The sequence below is a fragment of the Syngnathoides biaculeatus genome, chromosome 14 (assembly GCF_019802595.1).
Source record: "Syngnathoides biaculeatus isolate LvHL_M chromosome 14, ASM1980259v1, whole genome shotgun sequence".
In the NCBI taxonomy this organism is placed as follows: Eukaryota; Metazoa; Chordata; class Actinopteri; order Syngnathiformes; family Syngnathidae; genus Syngnathoides; species Syngnathoides biaculeatus.
In genome coordinates, this window is record NC_084653.1 from 12,577,345 (window position 1) to 12,596,969 (window position 19,625).

At 40.2% G+C, this 19,625-nt stretch overlaps 1 protein-coding gene across 3 annotated transcripts in view; it reads right to left on the reverse strand.

Annotated features, from left to right (window-relative positions):
- Window positions 1-85: 85 nt before the first annotated feature.
- Window positions 86-19,625, reverse strand: part of b3galt1b (UDP-Gal:betaGlcNAc beta 1,3-galactosyltransferase, polypeptide 1b) — a 47,071-nt gene continuing 27,531 nt past the window's right edge. For 2 of the 3 annotated variants that reach the window (XM_061842400.1, XM_061842401.1), the window contains exon 2: window positions 86-5,254. In XM_061842400.1, coding sequence (XP_061698384.1) covers window positions 4,044-5,030 — 987 coding nt within the window. In that variant the 5' untranslated portion in view covers window positions 5,031-5,254 and the 3' untranslated portion in view covers window positions 86-4,043. Of the gene's footprint in view, window positions 5,255-6,164; window positions 6,439-19,625 lie in introns of those variants that run through there. The other variant, XR_009798222.1, reaches the window with a different exon arrangement.

The following is a 19,625-nucleotide window of genomic DNA, read 5'->3' on the forward strand; positions in this document are numbered from 1 at the left end:
GGTAAGTTGTCCAAAAGGCAAAGTGAGGGGACAAGAAACGGGCACTAAGTAAAAAGTAGTGATATATCTTTATTCAAGTATTTTTTAATATAAAAAAAGAATTTAAATATATCACAACACTGTGGGAGATATCACATGAGCTTGACTTGAACATTTGACCTTGAATGGCATAGAGACACACGAAAGATGTCAAAAGTTTCTGCAATCAACAACAGATATGCCGTACATTATATTTGCAATATCCTCTTAACGTCTCAGCAACTGTTGCACAAATCGATTTGCCGCCATAAAACGAACAAGAGCAAGAGCAGCTGCTTTATTGAGGCACAGAACAATGAGAAGGGCATTTGGAGACTAAAATACACATTTTAATATTAAGGTGAGATTGCGTAATGATGATATAATCACAACCCTGACAACGTCATAAACTAAGGAACACTGTAAAATCACGAATGTGATTTGATGATAGTCCATACTGTTATTTGGAAAACATTGAATTACTGTATGCTTGCACTTTTTTGGGGGGACCATTTATATAGATGGACTTAATTTTGGTCTACCGGAGCCATGGAAGTAGAGACGTGACCTGGATATTGATTGAATGAGGTCAACACCATATGGATAAAAAAATATTGGGAAACCTGGCCCTTACACCTACAGCAAGTAAAAATGGAATAAAATATGGATTGGTCCTGCCACTCTCTGCCTTGCAGCGAAAACAGCTTCCACTCTTCTGGGAAGACGTTCTCCAAGATGGTGGAGTCTGTCAGAATTTTAAGTGAGGGCCTGTCTCACCATTTCTGTTTTAGTTCACTCCAAAATTGTTTAAAAGTTGGACAATTTAGTGAAAGGAGCAATTAAGATCCGGATCTGGAGGAAAGTCTGCTTTTGCCATAAGTGAATGTCTTCCATATTGATTTGTAAATGATCATTTTAAACTGGTTAATGTTCAAGACTGACCAACTCAATGTGACACTTTAATCATTCCGAGCACTGCAGGGTTTTCCGCCCCAGAAAGCTCAAAGCGCCGACTCAGCGACAGTTGAGCTTCAGTGTCTCACTCAAGGACACTGAAGCAGGGGCAGATGGGTGTCAGTCTGGGGGTGGGAGCCAACGTTGGCGGCTACCTGAAACAGCATCACCGTGCGGAAATTACATACTGGATGTGGACGTCGAAAGTGGACACTCTAAATAGTTATTTCAGTCCGTCCTGACCGGGCGCAGTTGGAAATATGTATCATCCGTGACCTTTGTTACAAAGTAGCTGTTTGCAAAAAAAGTTCCCCTAATGTCCTACTACTGATGGAAAACTGCACTCAAAATGGAGAATTGGTGTGACAGGTAAAGGCAAATGTGAAGTATCCATCCATTTTGTTTGCAACTTATCCTCACAAGGATCTTGGGAGTGCTGGAGCCTATCCCAGCTGTCAACAGGCAGGAGGCAGGGTACACCGTCAACTGGTTGCCAGCCAATCGCAGGACACATGGAGACAGAACACTCGCACACACAATCACACCTAGGGGCAATTTAGAGTCTCCAATTAATGTTGCATGTTTTTGGGATGTGGGAGCAAACCGGAATGCCCGGAGAAAACCCACGCAGGCACGAGTAGAACATGCAAATCCCACACAGGCGGGTCCGGGATTGAACCCGGGACCTCAGAACTGTGAGGCCAAAGCTTTACCAGCTGATTCACCGTGCTGCCCATATGTGAAGTATTTCAATGAAATTTGAGAGCATGCTGCTGCGCAGGTACACTGGTTGAACACAGTCTTCTTTCTGAATCTATAATTTAGAATTACTATTTGTCATGAGAAATAATAGAAGAAGTCATCATGATAAAACTTTTTTTTTTTTTTAAACATTCTCAACCGTGTAAGTAATAATACTGGATGGCAGCCAATTGCAGGGTCATCACATAACACTGGTTTTCAAACTGGGGGCCATGCCCCCTTGGGGGATTCGGCATTATGATGAGGGGGAAAGGGGACTACACAGGCCAACACCAGGAACTGAAATGACTAGGAATTCAAGATTAAATTTTCAATTTTAGCAGGAAAAAAAAGTTTTGATTTAAACGTAAGCTATGTATATTAATCAAAAAACTATGCTGGAGGGGCAGGGGGGTGAAAATAATGTAATCTCCAAAAGGGGGTGCTCCCCAAAAAGTTTTGGAACCACTGATAGAAAATAACCTTTCACATTTATATCTATCAACAATTATTAGTAATGTATAAATAGATTGCATATTCATCCTTAACTTTTAAAGGCTAATTAAACATCTTTGATTTTTTGGGGGGCACATTCAGTTGCTGATTTAGATTGTCACATGCCCATCTTGCAATTATGGACTTGTACTCAGCAATACTTTCCAATACATGTGACTTGTGAAATCTGACTTTTTTGTGTGTGTGATTTATTTACTATTTGTTTTGTAATCTCATCCCAGGGACACTGAGCCAAGTGTTTTGATTGCTAAAATGGTAATTACCATGCTGTTCTGCGGTCTGACATCATTCAATGACCTAACGAGATAGCTGTGGAGCTATTCTCGACTGAAAAAGTTGGCAATTTGTACTTAGATCAATTTTGAATGGTCATGGTAACTTTGCCAACATGCTCGTCCAAAATCCTCCATTGCTGAGCCACATCAAAGGGAGAGACACAGAGGGTTAGATTCCTCGAAATCCACTTTGTTGTCATCTAATGATGGCAGAACCGAATGCAACTGCGCGTGATCATTGTGGTGGACTTGTTATCCCAAATGATTTACACTTGGAAGTCAACCCAGAGGGTGGTCTCATAGTTCTGTTTCAAAAATGTATTTGGCATACAGATTCTGCCATTGATTTGGTAGCCACACGAAAACAGAAGCAGCGTTTTGGTGAAAAGGTCTGATGTCTTTAAACCGACATGTATAAGTTTATGAATTAACGGTTTATGAATGGCTCGATTGACGCCTAGCATTTACATGGCACAGTTCAAGTGAGACAATTTATCTGATCTGAGTCAAGCCTCGTCAAAATGAGGAAAAAACGAGATGCATATCAGATATTTTCCAATACGAGTGTAACGTACACACAAAGATCAAATAAACCCCGCCAATGCAAGCTTGACGTCTGCGGTTCAGTAGTCGAAACAGTTTTATCGGCTATGTGTCACTGGAAATGTACATGGAAATCTGAATTGGGTACTGATTTGCCACGCGTATCGAGCCTCAGTGTACTTTCTGCTTCTTACGTTAAAGACGATAGACCGACTCGCCGATACTCCCACCTCAGAATCCCCTTTTGAGTCTCAACAGCCGGAATGGACAACTGGCTAAATAGCTGCAGTTTCTTATAACAAAAGGAAAAGTTATGTCATTTGTCCTAGGTGAAATGACAATTGTGGATAGGAAGAATGTCGTTACGGATATCTGAAATGTTGTTTTTGTCCATGCAAAACTGCATTACGACATCTCCAAAACATATCGGCTAGCTATTCAAAAAGGAAAGGGCACACTGCAGGGTTTCCCAATCTGAACCACGATAAACCAAATTGTGCCTATTGGTGCAAAGTGGCTATTAAGAATAGGCATGATTGATGAATCCAATATTTATTTGGATTTTAGAGGAATTAATTGGTTACAGTGTTCCCTCGTTTATTCATGATTCATATATTCTGACTTCACATTGGTGGCGTCTCGGCGCCAAGGAACTATGTTGAAGTGAGTTGAGGAGTTCTGTGTACCTGTAGAGCTTTGTCCTCATCTTTGACCGGAATTATAAATTGTTTTAGGAGGATGTTAATTACTTGGAAGTTCCCCACGCATAGCGGGGAAACATTGTACAGTAATTCATTTCCCCCCATAGTCTTGAGGAAATAAAGTCAAATGTCCATCCCTAGTGGCTAAACACGCGGATGGATGTTCAACATAATTCATCTGATTACAGTAGCCTTCAGTGTTTTTTTGTTTTTTGTCATTCCATCCATCAGTCTGTGACAGATGAGGTTCAAAAAGGAGCAAAAGGCAAACAAGCATGTGGATGGACATTCCCCATCAACATCTCAGGTGCTTCTTGCTGGACATGTCATTCCAAACACGATGCATTTCCTCAGGGGAGATCTGGTGGACAGTGATGACCCGCCTGTATCTGCACAGGCTGTAGGCCATCTTCCAGTGATTAAAGCCAGTGTTTTGATAAGGGTGTATACCCAGCTTACGCAAGCACAAACCCACATACACGTCCTCCAGGTGCAACAGTCTGGTGTGCAGCGAAGTCTTGAAGATGAGCTCGGCGACATCGGATGAGAACACGTAGCCGGTGCCCGAGCAAAACGGTGGGTATTTGCTATCGGGATACAAGTCTCTGGACATGTACCACTTACTGCGCATGTCCCTTATTGGACCCCCGTGGATCACATAGCCAGTGAAGTATCTCTTTCTTGGCTTGGTGGTGGGTTTGAGGAGCTTGTAAAGCAGATTGTCCATGTTGACAAAGACATCACTGTCGGTTTTCATGACGTACTGCGCTTTGGGGCAGAAGGTCGCTACCCAGCGCATTCCCATCATAGTCTTGAGGGTGAGGTTGTGGTAGGAGTCGATGAAGTCCTCCACTACGATGTCGTGGAAGATCTGACTCTCCTGCTCCACCATCTGGTTGAGGACAGCATCTGTGTTCCTGCCCAGGAGGAAGATGGTGAGGATGCGGAGGTCGCTGAAGGTGCTCTCGTCGCCCCAGGTCTCGCGGATGGCCTGGCGGGCATCGAACTCCTTGTGCGTGGTGCTGATTAGGATGACCAGGAAGGGAGAGCTGTCTTCGCACTTCTTGGGCTCGTTGATGATAAACTCGTAGGTGTGTTCATTAAGTGGCCGTGTTCGGATGTTAGTAAATGTCGTGTTTTTGGCAGGTTTCACAGTCTTGTGTATAGGCAGAGACATATGGCCGACATAAGTGGATGTCGGCCGCGATAAGCTCAAGTACCACAAAGCGCTTGCCCAGCACACTACTGTCAGGAGGTATAGACAGGACACTTTTGAAGGCATTATGCTGCATTTAAGTGTATTGTGGTGAGCTGGATTTTATAAGGCCATCTGTCCGTGTACAGTATTTCACCCGGGAAGCAGCATTGAGCTGCTCAGGTGTGCAGTCTGACATTAATTGTCAGTAATGGATTACTTTACAAAGGCGTGATGCTGTTTGCATTCCAAAGCAAAGCAGCTGGAAATTTCATGGATGTCCAATTCATCTGCAGCCTTCCCATTTATACCTGAAAGAGAAAGAAGAAGAAAAAAACTACCATTTATATGTGATCTTATGTACTTAATATTCATCATACATGTAGAAATAGTGACCAAACTTCATATTAGTGATACAATTACGAATTTTTTGTTCATTACTTGTATAAAGCTAGCAAAGGTTAGAGGTTACTTTTTTCTTTTTTCTTTATAAACACTTTCTTCTCTTCCAAGGAGTAGCCGTCCTATAAAGATGACCACAAGGACACATCGCATATTGCTCATTGAGGTAAAAGGGAAAAAAAAGAACCCATTGGCAGTTGTTCTCAACTGTTGTCACCATGGGACAAACATTTTTTCGATTGTCGCAAAGTCATAACCGGAGATGTCAAAAGTACTAGTACTCGGTGTTGTTCTATTCAGCACGCTTATAGTAGATCCACACAACAGAGACACTGAAGGGAAATTAACTGTTTATTACGTTTGCTAGCCCATGAGCTTACATCTCGTTTGACGAAGGCAGGGCCGTTTAATATATCAGAACCTCGCCTCTGAGTTATGTGTGGCCTGTTGCACACATCACAAACCCAGGGAACTTAACTGTTTATTTACTATAACCACAGCGGCACGTGATTCAATGAGTATTTGACTACGGAGTGTCACTCTTCCTTGTGGTGTGTGAAATTTCCAAGATAGTTTTTTGCCTCTTTGATAGGTCCTTAAACAAAAGGGGTTCATGGGAGAGCACCAAGGAGGAAGCCCCCAAAATGATCACTAAAATGTTCCACAGCACTACTGGCATAATATGTCTACACATGAAACCAAAGTTGAATTGTTGGGGAGGAATACACAACCCCATGTGTGGTGGGAAAATGGTACAGTACATCAAAATCTTATCCCAACTGTGAAGCAAGGTGGGCAGACTATCATGGCGTGGGGGCAGTTTGTGCTCAGGGCCTGGACAGCTGGCTACCATCAATGGCAAAATGAGTTTATCAACATGTTTAGCGTGATAGTTGGCAGAAGAACTTGTGGATTCAGTCCAACAGTTAAAACTCAAAAGAGGACGGGTGTTGCAGCGGGATGATGATCCAAAACACAAAAACAAACAACAGAATAGTTTCATTAAAAGAAATTCTGTGTTCTGGAGTGGCCTCGTCAAAGTCCTGACCTCAGCCCAATTGAGATGCTGTGGAATCCCTGGAATCTTGCTGAACTGCAACAGATTTTTAATTTTATGAGCAATTTATGCAGAAATGTAAGAAATTCCAAAGGGTTCACAAAATCTTCCCTCTCACTCTAGATGAATATCATTATTATTAATAACATTAAGAAAACTCTCAGAATGTATCAAATGGGAAGCCTTTTGTGTTAGTCAGCATTCAGGAACCATTAACAGTAGACTCAATCGGCGAATTGGTCTTGTTTTACAACACTTACAGTGTTCAATGTGTGTGACATTTTACAACATGTGCACCGACATTCCATCTCGGTGTATGAAAAGTTTGTGAGTTGAAAGAAATTCGGCACGTCATGTCTGCTTTTCTTCCACTCCAAAACTGGAAGTCATTTGTAATTTATGAGCGGTGGATCAGGCACAGATGAATATCCATAATTCAAATAATACAGTCCAGAAAAAAATAGCTCTGCATTGATGGATACAAAGTGATGACATGATTTGAATTTCATGTAACACAACTCAAATGACTCTCACTTTACACACGTGATTGGAGTTCTAGTTCAATGTATGTGCTCTTTCGCAGAAAATTAGTCTGACATGCTCTTAGTAATGTTGTCCTTCTCGGTGGCAAACATTAAGCGCATTCCTATCAGCTAAACCTTATCTGTCCCTCTTAAAATAATAACTCTTGTTTAGGATTTACCTAACGAAGCCATGATTCATAATGTTGATCAAGTATACGTGCAGGCACATGCTTTTACCAGTACCAGAAGTCAGGCAGAGCGTAAAGACCGAGCAGGGACGTGGTTACTGTGAGGTTAGAAGATGAACACGAAAGGGAGGGATTACGCTAAACCGACACCAAGAAGGTGTGTATTGCGCATCCGCACAGGCTCAAATACGCAAAAGGGATGGTGGGGGGTGGCATCTGGAAGTGAGCAGCTTTGCATTTCATGTTGATATCTTACTTTCCACACTGGAGTGTAATAATTTATGAGACAGAACGGAGCCAATATTTATGTGGCTGCTGCTTTTGGGCGCCAGAAAGTAAAACATAAACTTCAGTGGATTTTCTAAACAACTTTTTCAAAGCGTATTTGGGGGTTCTTATTAGTCCACACACACACACACATATAGAGACACAAACTTGTGAATTTAAAAAATTAGGATTGGGAGACAAACATCTGCACACGACTTTCACAAAATCTGACAAATCTGTTTAAGTGGGGAAAATAAAGAACTATAAATGAGATACTGTATGTACAGTAAATGTGAACAGGGATGTATTTATATTACAGTGTATATAAAAAGTCTGCACAACTATTCATATAGGTTTTCTCCCTAGAATCAGAATCCCCTTGATTTGCCAAGTATGTCAAAAACACACAAGGAATTTTGTCTCCAGGGGTTGGAGCCGCTCTAGTATGACAAAACAGACATTTTGACAATAAATACTTTTGAAACATCAAAACACCACAGAGAGTCTAATATATCACAGTAATAATAATAAAAATCTGCATTGGTGAATCCGCAGATGTCGCGCTGCAAGTATTCATTGAGTTCGTGTACAGTACAGTGGAACCTCTAAAGCTGAACGCTCCCAGCGTGGGACAATTCAACCTCAGTTTTGGTTGGAATTGTTGGCAAATGAGGAAAAAAAGATATTTTCATGTAGGAAAGCGGAAAGCCCGTAGGTTTGAATGTGAGTGCGAATGGTTGTTTTTTTGTGTGCCCTGCGATTGGCTGACAACCAGTTGAGGATGTACCCCGCCTCTCGCCTGCTACAAAGGCCTATTGCACACCCTAGTGGGGATAAGCAGAAGGTAAGAACTACTAATCGACCATGCAACCTCATATTTCTTGTAATGTGTCATTCTCTCAATAAAACTTCCACTACATTATTGTATATTTAGCAATTTAGTGCTGAAAGATCATAGAGAATAAACCAATGCTAAAATTATTTTTTTTTAAAAAGCTGTTAGTATATTATCACTCAAAATGATTCAAAGAAAAAAATATATAATAAAAATGTGTGGAAAATACAGTCTTAGCATTGTTCAGATTTTTTTCTGGTGGTGTGTGCTTGCTTTGGCTGAGATCCAAATGTTTCTGACAACATATCTGGAATGATCCTGAGAGGTGATGGTGCATATACATCCATTCTATGGGGAAAAAAAATGGAACACATTTTAAGATATCATTGCAGGGGCATGTGTGCAAGTGTTTAGCCTAAAAAGACCTATGCTGCTACATTTTCGTGATGGCAGTGATTTTGATGAGGACACCAAAGGCAATTTATAGTATATTGGCTAAGCTCTTTTTTTCAGCACAACAGCAGATGTTTTGGTCCCCCCCCCCCCACCTGATTATTAGTAGTTTAAAGGTCCACAGACACCAAACGCATGATTTTTAGTACGTTTTTATTAAAAAAAAAAAAGGCAGTCTAAATGGACCCATCCGTTTTTTCACCACACAACCTGATTTTGACATATATGGCTTTTTGTAACTCGCGCCATGAAAATCCTCTCGAGGGATTTTGTTTTGGAGAAGAAGCAGGAAGTGACGTTACTAGGAGATGCCCACTCAGGCAGGTTCTTGTGTTTATACCAGTTTTACCTGCGGAAGGTAGCTCTTTGTTCCTACGTGTTAGCCAAAATGCCGGCTCGTTGTATTGCTGGATATTACTCGAACACTCGGGAGGATAGATTCGCTCTTCATAGTTTTCCAAAAGGCCCAGTTCATCGTGAAAAATGGATTGCAAAGGATGAGAGCTTCGTGGGTTCCAAATGACAGGTAGGTGTGTATAGAGCTACTAAAAAAAAAATAATAGTTGGGGGGCGGGACATAATCCTACTTTCAGCAAGCGACCAGCTGCAAGGGGTGTCGGGAAGTGTGTTGTTAGTTAGAAGTGATCCGGCTCGAAACGATAGGGTAATATTGCCCTGGTCACTTTACTCGACTGAGAGATGTTCTCTTCTTCGAAAAGAGCTTCCGTGTCAGAAAGGGCGTTTAAAAAAAAACCCTGTAAATCTCTGTTGTTCCTCTCCCATAGCAGGTGCCACTACGTGTTTTCAATGGAGAATGTCACAGTGTGACGTCTGCTGATGACATTGCAGGCAATATGGCTACCACTTGGATGTCGAGTGAGACTTCCGCAACGTTGCGCATGGATGACACGCTTTCCGCTCATATTTTTTTTTTCGTATAGACATTGAAGTGAATAATGTTATATGTATTTTTCATTACAATATCCATTTTAGAATGTTTATAGGTAAGTCGCTTGGGCTTTAAGGGGTGTTGAATGTTTCAGCATGCGTCGCAGGTATTAAGGCTATATATTACTGTGGCATGCATCCGAGCCTTAAGGCAGCGTCCTCGGTCTGTGCTGAGCTATTATTCCAATCAGCCGCAATATTGGATGTCAAATTCAGTCAGTCATAAAGTCTGCAGTCAATGCCATGTGGGGCGGATGAATGTAGTCTATAGCCCCCCTGGACTTTCGGGGCATAGTATACACTTAATGAAAAACACAAAAGAGCATTGAATGAGCAGAATAATTATCCGATAGCGCCAAAAGAGAGGCAATCTATCAAGTTTTATGACATTGCAAGAGTTTAGTTGTATAGGGTGAGGGGAATAAAGACAAACATTCATCAAAACGTGACATTCCTTTCTCAGAGCCTCTGGCCCAAATGCTTTGGTGGACTGCTTTCTAAAAAGGCTGATTATACTCCCCTCCACACACAACAAAAATGTTTTGATTCATGGCTGCAAGGCCATCAGTAGACAGCCCTCCAAAGTGTTTTTCCAATAACAACATCTCTCGCCTAATACATTGCCACATTCAATTTAGCAGTTCACACAAAGCTGCAGAAATGACCTGGAGAAAAACATTTCAATGCTATTACCCTGATTGCACTAATAACTTCAGGTACTGTTACCATAAATCACAGAGTGTATTGTTGTTACCTGTTGCATACATCAACGTTTTATGTTCATTGATAATACATTAGTTGCTATCACGAACATAAAAGTAAATCATAAAGCTGGTGTTGGTAACGTATTGCACACTGAGTTCTGAAACATTATAGAATTTGTAAATCTCCAAATCTACAGTGACTTAAAGGTCGAATAGTCTGCTTTGACCTCCAATTTGTTTGGATTGGGGAAACAACCAACGTATACACGACTCCGTGTAAAAAAATAAGTTGGTGTGATAGTGATGAGCCAGAGGGAAATTCCAAATTTTCAAACATTTCACACTAAAAAAAGACACCAAAAAGTAGACGGACACATTGCATTTGCAAAACAGAACTTGTTACACAAGAGCATGCCAACCTGAGGTAACATATCATACGTTAGCTAATTTAACAGTACTCCCACATTTGAGATCAAATCTGTGTAGGTGCAACCAAACTGATCCAATAAATTGGATATATCTTAAAGCTTTGTTCATACAAAATAAGCATATGGATGAGATGCAGGTATTATTATTATTATTATGAGAGTGTATTTTGTTTTTATCCACTTTGGGGCACCATCCTCACGTTTTACTCTGGTATCTGTGGTTTGCAATGTGTGTGTCTCTAGAATGCAGTGCCTGATCTGTGGAGTGACGTTTGAGTCAGTAAATAAGAGTGTAGAGTTGGATGTTTGAAGCTTAGGTTGGCAGCACAGTGTCAGAGGCTAACTCTTAGCTCGTCTTCTTGTTCAGTGGGTCTTACCGTCAATTATGATTTTGCATTTGCATTTGCTTTTTATGTTAGTTATTTTCAATAAAATTGGGAGAAACAGTGGACCAACTTGGTTAAAGCGTTGGCCTCACAGTTCTGAGGACTGGGGTTCAAATCCCGGCCCCGCCTGTGTGGAGTTTGCTTGTTCTCCCCGTGCCTGCGTGGGTTTTCTCCGAAACTCCGGTTTCCTCCCACATCCCCAAAACATGCATTCATTGGTGACTGTAAATTGCACGTAGCCGTGATTGTGAGTGTGAGTGTTGTCTGTCTCAATGATTGGCTAGCAACCAGTTCAGGCTGTACCTTGCCTCCTGGCCGATGACAGATGGGATAGTCTCCAGCACTCCCGCGAGCCTTGTGAGGATAAGCGACTCGGAAAATGAATGGATGGATGTGTGCTGGATGATTGAAATTAGACTAGCGACTGTGTCTACCTAAGACCAACTATGGAGGTATTACAGTTTGTTCTACCAAGCCTGTTTCAAATTGACCCTTCTGTGGATATTGCGCAATCCGCGTCACTGACCAATCAGAGGCCAGAGATCTGCATAAACCACGCCCCTTTTTGCTCCCGCCATTTTCTCAGACAACATTGCATGGTCCAGTATAGGTTTTGTTAGCGTTTTATCGCGTATTTGGGTTATTTAACAAAAAATATGGTTAAGAGGTGTAGTCACGGACTTTGTAATAGTGACGACAGGTATCCTGAAAGGCTACTTGGTGGAGTTCGATTCGTACCCTTTCCAAAACCGAAAACCCAGTACGAAAAATGCCTTCGATGGATCAAACTTTGTGGAAGACCGCATCATCAACTAAATCCATCTAATATCAACCGGAACACATATGTTTGCACCAAGGTATGCCTTATATTTGATTTTCAATACTCGTATAAATAAATTCGAAGTTCTAACATTGCTATGTGTGAACGATTGACACACTTATTCTTTGTTGAGAGATATTTAGTGATGATCCGACTGCACAAACGTGTCGCTTTGTTGCCGGCTTGCGGCCGAAGCTTAACCAGACTGTGTTTGCACGAAGATATGCCCTATATTTGATTTTTAATACACGTCTCGTATAAATGAATGAGATGTTCTTTGCTAGCATAACATTGCTACGTGTGAATGATTGAATGAAATCAGAAGCATGGCATCTCTCTCAGTTCAGAATGTATTGTATTTAGAATGTATAATATATCGTTGATTTGAATGAAATCAGAAGCATGGCGTCTGTCTCAATTAACAGTGTATTGTATTGTATTTGCTATTTTTACTAATTGTTTGTCTTACGTCAGCGCACGTGGCGTGACGTCACTTCAGGAGGCGTGGTTAAGTGCACTGTACGGAGGGGTCAATTGGAGTGGACACACTGTACTTTTTCTTTTTTTTTTAAGTGTAAAATGATCCCAAACTTTGGACATTCTGTCCTCTTATGCACCCTTTTCTCCTGGCTCGCGCTTATTGCTAAATGAAAAATCTGGGCATGTAGTGAAAACAATGCGATATCATATTAAATATATACAGTAAAAAAAAAAAAAATTCAATCTAGTGAGACGGCGTATAATGAAATGTGATAAGGTGAGGGATAATCATATAGTCTACCATTGTTAGAATTTATTGCAAACGGAAACTAATCAAGTTTGGACGCAGCCGTTAGTGTTCTTTCAATTGCTTTATGGAACAAACAATAACAAAAAGAAAGACATGCTAACCAAAGCCAAAGCAGACACCCATGCACTAAACATGCTCAATGGCTAACCTGAGCTAACAAGAGCCAACTACAATCTTATTTGTTGACACACACATCACTCGCCAGGCTAGGCACCACCATTCAATGCCACACACATTCAAAGCCACAGATACTACAGTGCAGAACGTAACGATAGTGACTCGTAGTAGGTAAACTGCACCTCAGGTGTATCATATATAGTTCTTTTTTGTTAAAGAATACTAAATTATTTTCAATCAGATCAATCAATGGAATAATCTATAAAATACTCACTTCAAGGCATTTTTTGATAGCTGCAGCGCTATACAAAATAAAGCAAATGGAAATAATCAGTCAAACTTATGTCAACTTATTCCTGAACAATTCCTCCCTTGCAGCTGTTCCTGAATTGTTGTTTTGCAGTTCATACTTTCAACCAAACTTGCTGTACTGAAAGTGTCTAGACCTCCTCTAGAGAAATGTGACTGCTTGGTAGATACTGTTGTTCTTTTCTGTGAGATCAGTTCTGCCCAGCCCAGTCTGTTTCTGTCTTGTCCTAAGTAATATATTGTCAGGGCTCCCCCTTTACTGCAGCTTAGACTCTAAAAAAAAAAAAAAAAACCCTGACGGTGCTGTCCAATGAAACAGCAAACCACTTTACTCTTAACGGCGCAGAAAAAATACAGGACCTCGAAGATCATTTCTCAGGAGTGTACACTTTCTCCACCATTCAGTAATTGAAGAATATATTGTATATGTCAAAATTACAACGTAACGGGAGAGATGGGACCACCATGTCAAGAGTAAGTCTCTTTACCCTTAAATCTTGAAAAGAGTTTTGAGATAGGCAAGTCTAGAATCAAAGTGCAAGTCCTACACTTTGGCATTCAAAGTCTGGTCAGGCTCGGCGGTACAGAGGACATCTGTCAACCCAAAGTTTGTGGGTTCGATCCCTGAAAAGTCAAAGTGTTCACAAGCATGATACTAAACCCCTGGTTCCTTCTGCATATGCGCTTCTACTTTATTCTCCAGACATTGTACATCCGTACTGTGCATTAGAAAAGCTCCATATGTTTTAATCTGGTTGAAAGTCAGCATATAAAGATAATCGGTCTGTTTTTGTCTTTTCCCGACCAAGGATGACGAATGCCAGATTTTATTGCTTTACAAGATTATCCTAGAAAATGAGTTTGTTGTCTGAGGTTTGTTAACAGTCAGTTTGTTCTAATAATAGGATCTGAACCTAAATCATGGCCAACAATCTTAAATATTAAGCCCTACATTCAGAGTAGTGTTTGATGAAGGTGCAGGATGGGAAATATTCATTACAATAAAAAAAAAAAAAAAGACAGGTCTGAGCATGTGTCATACATGTAAAGAAATGTAAAGACCTAATGGGAAGATGTTTGCACAAGCCTCGCTGGCCAAGCGTCACATACAGCAGTCAGGTAGTCATTACAGAGACAGATGGTGCTGCGGATGATAGGACTCTCCACTGACCTATTTGAAAGAGTTTTATTATTTTGATTTTTTTTTAAATATCATCTCTACTACTGCACTATGTCTCAGAGTTGATAGTCAGAAATTCAGACTATGCTTCAGTAATCTGCCGGAAACCTATCGGGTTGGGAGTGAGACTCTTAAGGCTGGTAATTTACTTATCGATATAAGTGCCGAGCAAGCTTTCTTATTACACAAAGCTGTTCAACCATCTATGCCGTTTTGTACATGGCAAAGACGATTTTTCAGCACAGGAGACGGGCGTCATGCGAGATGAACGTGTCAAAGAAAGTAAAGTGTAACTCAGCTTTGAAAGGTAATAACAGGTACAGAACATTAGATCAGGAAATTAGATCTGTCTGTGTGTGTGCATGTGACAAAATGATGCGTTGTGTGGCAGGGGAGACAAGTCTGTCTCATGGGACCTCCCAGAGAAAAATCCATCTTCGGAGCAAAAACTATTCTCCGTTATTATTATTCTCCGTCACAAACTGATTGTACCATGCAAAAATGACAAGAGCAAAAATTATGAAGCCGGCCGTCTCGCTCAATGAGACTTCAGACGCATTTGGATCACACGGGATGCCGTATTTTCTCGACCTCAAAATAACCTGGCAAGAAGACTACGAACAAGCCGGAGTTTCTAGGTGCTCAACATCCATTACGTTTCATTCGGCCACATTTTCTAGGATGAAACAAGATGCAGCAGGCATGGCAGAAATGATGACTGGCTAGATGGAGGGCAGCAAATTATGGGTCACTTTCAGGTGGCTGTCTAAAATTTGCCGTCATCAAGTTTTCTTTTCAAAAAGGAAAGACATTGTGACACTTTCTGTGGATATAAGCATATAAAATTCTACAAGAAATGACTCTTCCAGTCTTCATTTCTTTTTTGCTCATCAGCCACTATGGCTACTGGTTTCTTGGTCAACATTTTTAATACATAAATTGCATCTTATTCTACTTATGCTTATTTGGATAACCATGTTTAGCTTCCAGCTTGAAGTTGTTAAAATTAAGACATTTAGATTAGTAGCACTGTACATTTAACTTTTCATAAACTTTGCAGCTTCTACAAGCATCCATGACAGGTTTTATGATGTATATATATGATATCCAATTAAAATTAACATGATACTTTGGCTTTTAATACATTTACTAATTAGCCTTTAATGCTTGTGTCCTTTTAGTGTTACATTCTGGAAAGAAATTGAAAAACACATTTTCTATAAAATGAAATGAAATGAAAATTACAGTTGGAAAGTACATTATTATTACATTTTATGAGTCAAAAGATGAAAAATTAAAAAGAAATTCTAAAATAGACTCCAGTATTCATATGATTCTTAATTGAAGTCAATGACTATTTAAAGTCTCTTAAATTAATTAATAATCAGAAATTATTGATATGGATTCAGAACGAATTGAACCTGAACAACAAGAATTATTCTCCTTATAGTTTTTAATTTAAATTATATTAATTCCCTTATTTATTTTATTTTATTATATTTATATTTGTTAGAAGTGAATTGGATTGTTTGTACTTCTATGTTCAATGAAAAAAAAATGCTCATGAAATCGTTTTCATTAGCTATAGGCTAATGTTAATGTTTAAAGCTTTAAAAAAGTGGCTTTAGTAATGGATAACATTAGCAGCTAACTAGCCAAATGGGTAACCAAAATGATAGTCCCTTTTTCAGCAGTAATTAAACCAGTTACAATGTGCTTGCTTTTGAGATGCTTGTGTATCAGTCCTGTGCTGACAAGAATGGAAAATTCTGTTCGTCAGGTTTTGTATCACATCCCTCTTTAGTATTTTGGGGAGAGATATTCAAACCTTTGGTTCCTTTGCTAACAGCTTTTGAAGTAGCCACTACTGCGCATGTGCATCGTCACAGAAGGTAGGGGAGACAAGAGCGGCATGAATAAGAGGCTACTAATGCTGTTTTGAAGAAACGTCATAAAATAAGTATAATCATGTAGATTAAAGAAGAATAAATGTTGGAATTGGAACTACAAAACACACTCTACCAATATCAACAACCGCGAATGAAAACTATCAAACCTTAAACAAAATCTATCCATGTAATGACTTGAATTATTAAAGTTGAGGGAGAAAATAAGTAACTGGGGTGGAAAGTAGCGCAAATGTTAATGAACAAAGTTGGTGAAGTAAGAAATTATTGCAGCTATTAAAGTAAGCACTTTTGTATTGTCATAAATCATCATTATTCCAACTTTATTTATGAAAACTTGTGCAACCTCCAAACTTAGTCACTTGGTCCGTCTGCATTGAGTCTCCAGTAACCTGGATGAAATATACAGTCGTAGGGAGTTCCGATATTCACTTCCATTGAACCTTAATGTCGCTGTGTTGTACTTTTAATGAGTTGTGGTGCGGCGTTTACATTTTCGTAGTGGGTTAATGTTGTGTCGTGCCTTTTGCATTTTCTTTTTGCCGCATTTGGAATTGTGACCTGTCGCAGCCACTATAACATTCACATTTAATTCCCTGCCTACAGAGCGCACCTTGTTATAAGCCTCACCTAGTACATATGTGAAGGAAATACCATTTGGTACATACATACACCGCAGCTGTGTAAAAGCCGCAAGTGCCCACATTGAATCCCACATTAAAACATGAGATATTTAGAAAGAAAGAGGGTACAGAGAGAGTTTAACGCTAGCGCCGCCACGCTAATGCTAGCGCCGCACTAATAGGGCCAGTTTAAAAAAAACATAGCGGTAAAAATCGCTGAGACACGGCAGTAACATGCTAGCGCAGCGCTAACAGGACCGGACTGGTAAAAGTCACTTCCTCAGCACCTATATTCCAACGGTCTCACTCTTAACTTTTCCACTCGAGGGCCCCCTTGTGGCCGTTAGAAAAAAATGCACAAATTAGCTGCATCACCGCATAAACTGGAGGGTTGTAGTCGTGTGAAAAAAGTTGTGGCTTATAGGGCCGGAAAACACGGTAAATGAATGGAATTGCCATTAATCAGTGACAAAATTGGGAATTTTCCCGATATTCTTTGTTTCAATTTAATTGAAACGGTCCTGCTAGTGCAGAAATTGTTACTTGCATGTCGAAGGTGGAAATTAGCTGGGTAATGGCTCTGATTGTGATAAATTCCTAAATTGGGTTACTCATACTATACATACAATATTGTGCAATTAAATTTCTATAAGGTTGAACATTGTCTGTTTCAGTACACGGTTGGCGTCTGATTTGTTATCCAAAATAAACTACTGGTAAAAGGAAGTTTAATAGAAAGTTATGTTTTCAAATATATGGTAGGGAGGAAAACAAAGAGTTGTAAGTTGTCAGAAAAATTATTACAATAGTACAGAAACCTGAAAAATCTATTTAACTACAGTAAGGTATTTGTAGTTTGTTAATTGCCTCCATTCGTCACCAGTCAGTGATTTGGATCAAACAATCCACACAGAGGAGAGTGCAGTACTGAAAGGAGATGGCATGTAACCATTAGCAACGGTGAGACGACTCAGAATCTAATCATTGGTCTGATATTGGTTGGTGGCCAAAACTGGACCAACAAGTCTGGTGAATGATCAGTCTAACAGATGTAAGGGAGTTACACAGCGCCTCAGCTAGAGCTCATTCACAATCATGCCTTCTTTTCAACGAAAATATTATTTCGAGTAATTATGCATGTCGACAAGCCGGTTTATAAAATTTGCTTGGCCCCCAAATTGCAAGTCCAGATGGTTGCCGAAAGCTGTTGCGACCCTTGATAGAATTTTCACAGGCTGCATGTATTTTCCCATTGTTTATGAAATGGTGGCCTCGACAACTCGAGGCTCATGGAGGCGAACAATCATCTAGAAGTTTGCAAACTCCAAGCACATTTTCCAGACATGCGGCATTTGCTTCACTGCTTTGTCGCAGTGTATATTCGGGAATCAAATAAAAAAATAAATAGTGTATCTTCTCATTGCACCCTCCTTTCCTTCACTCCCAAAGCTTTGCCATAAATTATGCAGTCACATTCCATATGTTGGCCTCCATGGAAGCAACGGAACAGGACACTTCCTTTGCTCGTCCCAGAAGTGAACGCTTCTTCCTTTAGCTTGAAGCCTCATTTCATTAGCTTGCTCCCAATTTATGACCAAGTAAAAATTGTTTATTAAAGACAATTACAGTTCCGCGCATATGCTGAGTGCTTCAGATGTGTTTTTCCAGTCAGAGCTGGCTTTAACGAGTTTTGCTCTGACCAACTAATTAGAGGATAATGCGTCGGCCGTGTGACGATGAATTAGCAACAGGATTTGGTAAAGAAACAGTCCCTTGGATAATATATAGTAGTTGTTGTTACATAGGGCAGCACTACTGGATCCAAACAGCCTGGGCAGATTTGATTGGCATGGCAACATATAGAGCTCGTGCACCTACGTCATCAAATCACGTCACTGGCCGGAAGTGTCAGTCAAGCAAAGCATTCGTCATTCATACGTGAAAATACGTCTTATAGCACAATGTCGTTAAACATTTCGAAGGTGATAATAAACAAAGGTATGTGGAAAAGTGAGATACACTTGGCTTAAAGGACCCATATTTAATACCGAAGTCGATGTTTTCGCCAATAACAAATTGGTCTATTAACCAGCTTCTGCTTGTCTTGGACAACTCGATCTACACATGTATCTGGTGAGTAAGTCGTTGAGTTTTACACGGAAGAGTTTGAAAGCGTAGAAAAGTCTGGACGTATATAAATACTCCGTTGCTGGATGTGTTCTCAACGGGGACACGGCTCGTGCGCGCAGAAGTGTGTTTGGCTACACGTTAACCTTTGCCGAAATTCATTGATCTTTTCAGATAGTATTCAATACAAATACCAATATTTAAATAAATGCAAGTCGGGTCCTTCGTAGCGTTTCCCAAGAAGTACCTATAATGCCTAGTTGGCTCATTTGAGAGCAGTGCGTTAAAAAAAAATAAGACAGAGACTCCTCCGTACACAAAGTTGCGGCCACACGTTAACCTACGTAAATCTCTGTGTGACCGACGGTTTATTTTCTTTTTTTAAATACGCATTGGACTCATTTGAGAACAATGCATATTAAAAAAAAAAAAAACTCCGTCTGGGAGATGTTGGCCGCTCCGCAACATGCTTCATGTGCGTATTGTTCTCAAATGAGCCAATTTAGCATTATAAATGCAGTACTTCTTGGGAATTTGAGATTGAGAAGAATAATTCCTACCTGAAGTGAAGTGATCGCTACACAGTCGTGTGTATTTTGTTGGGCACTATCCATCAC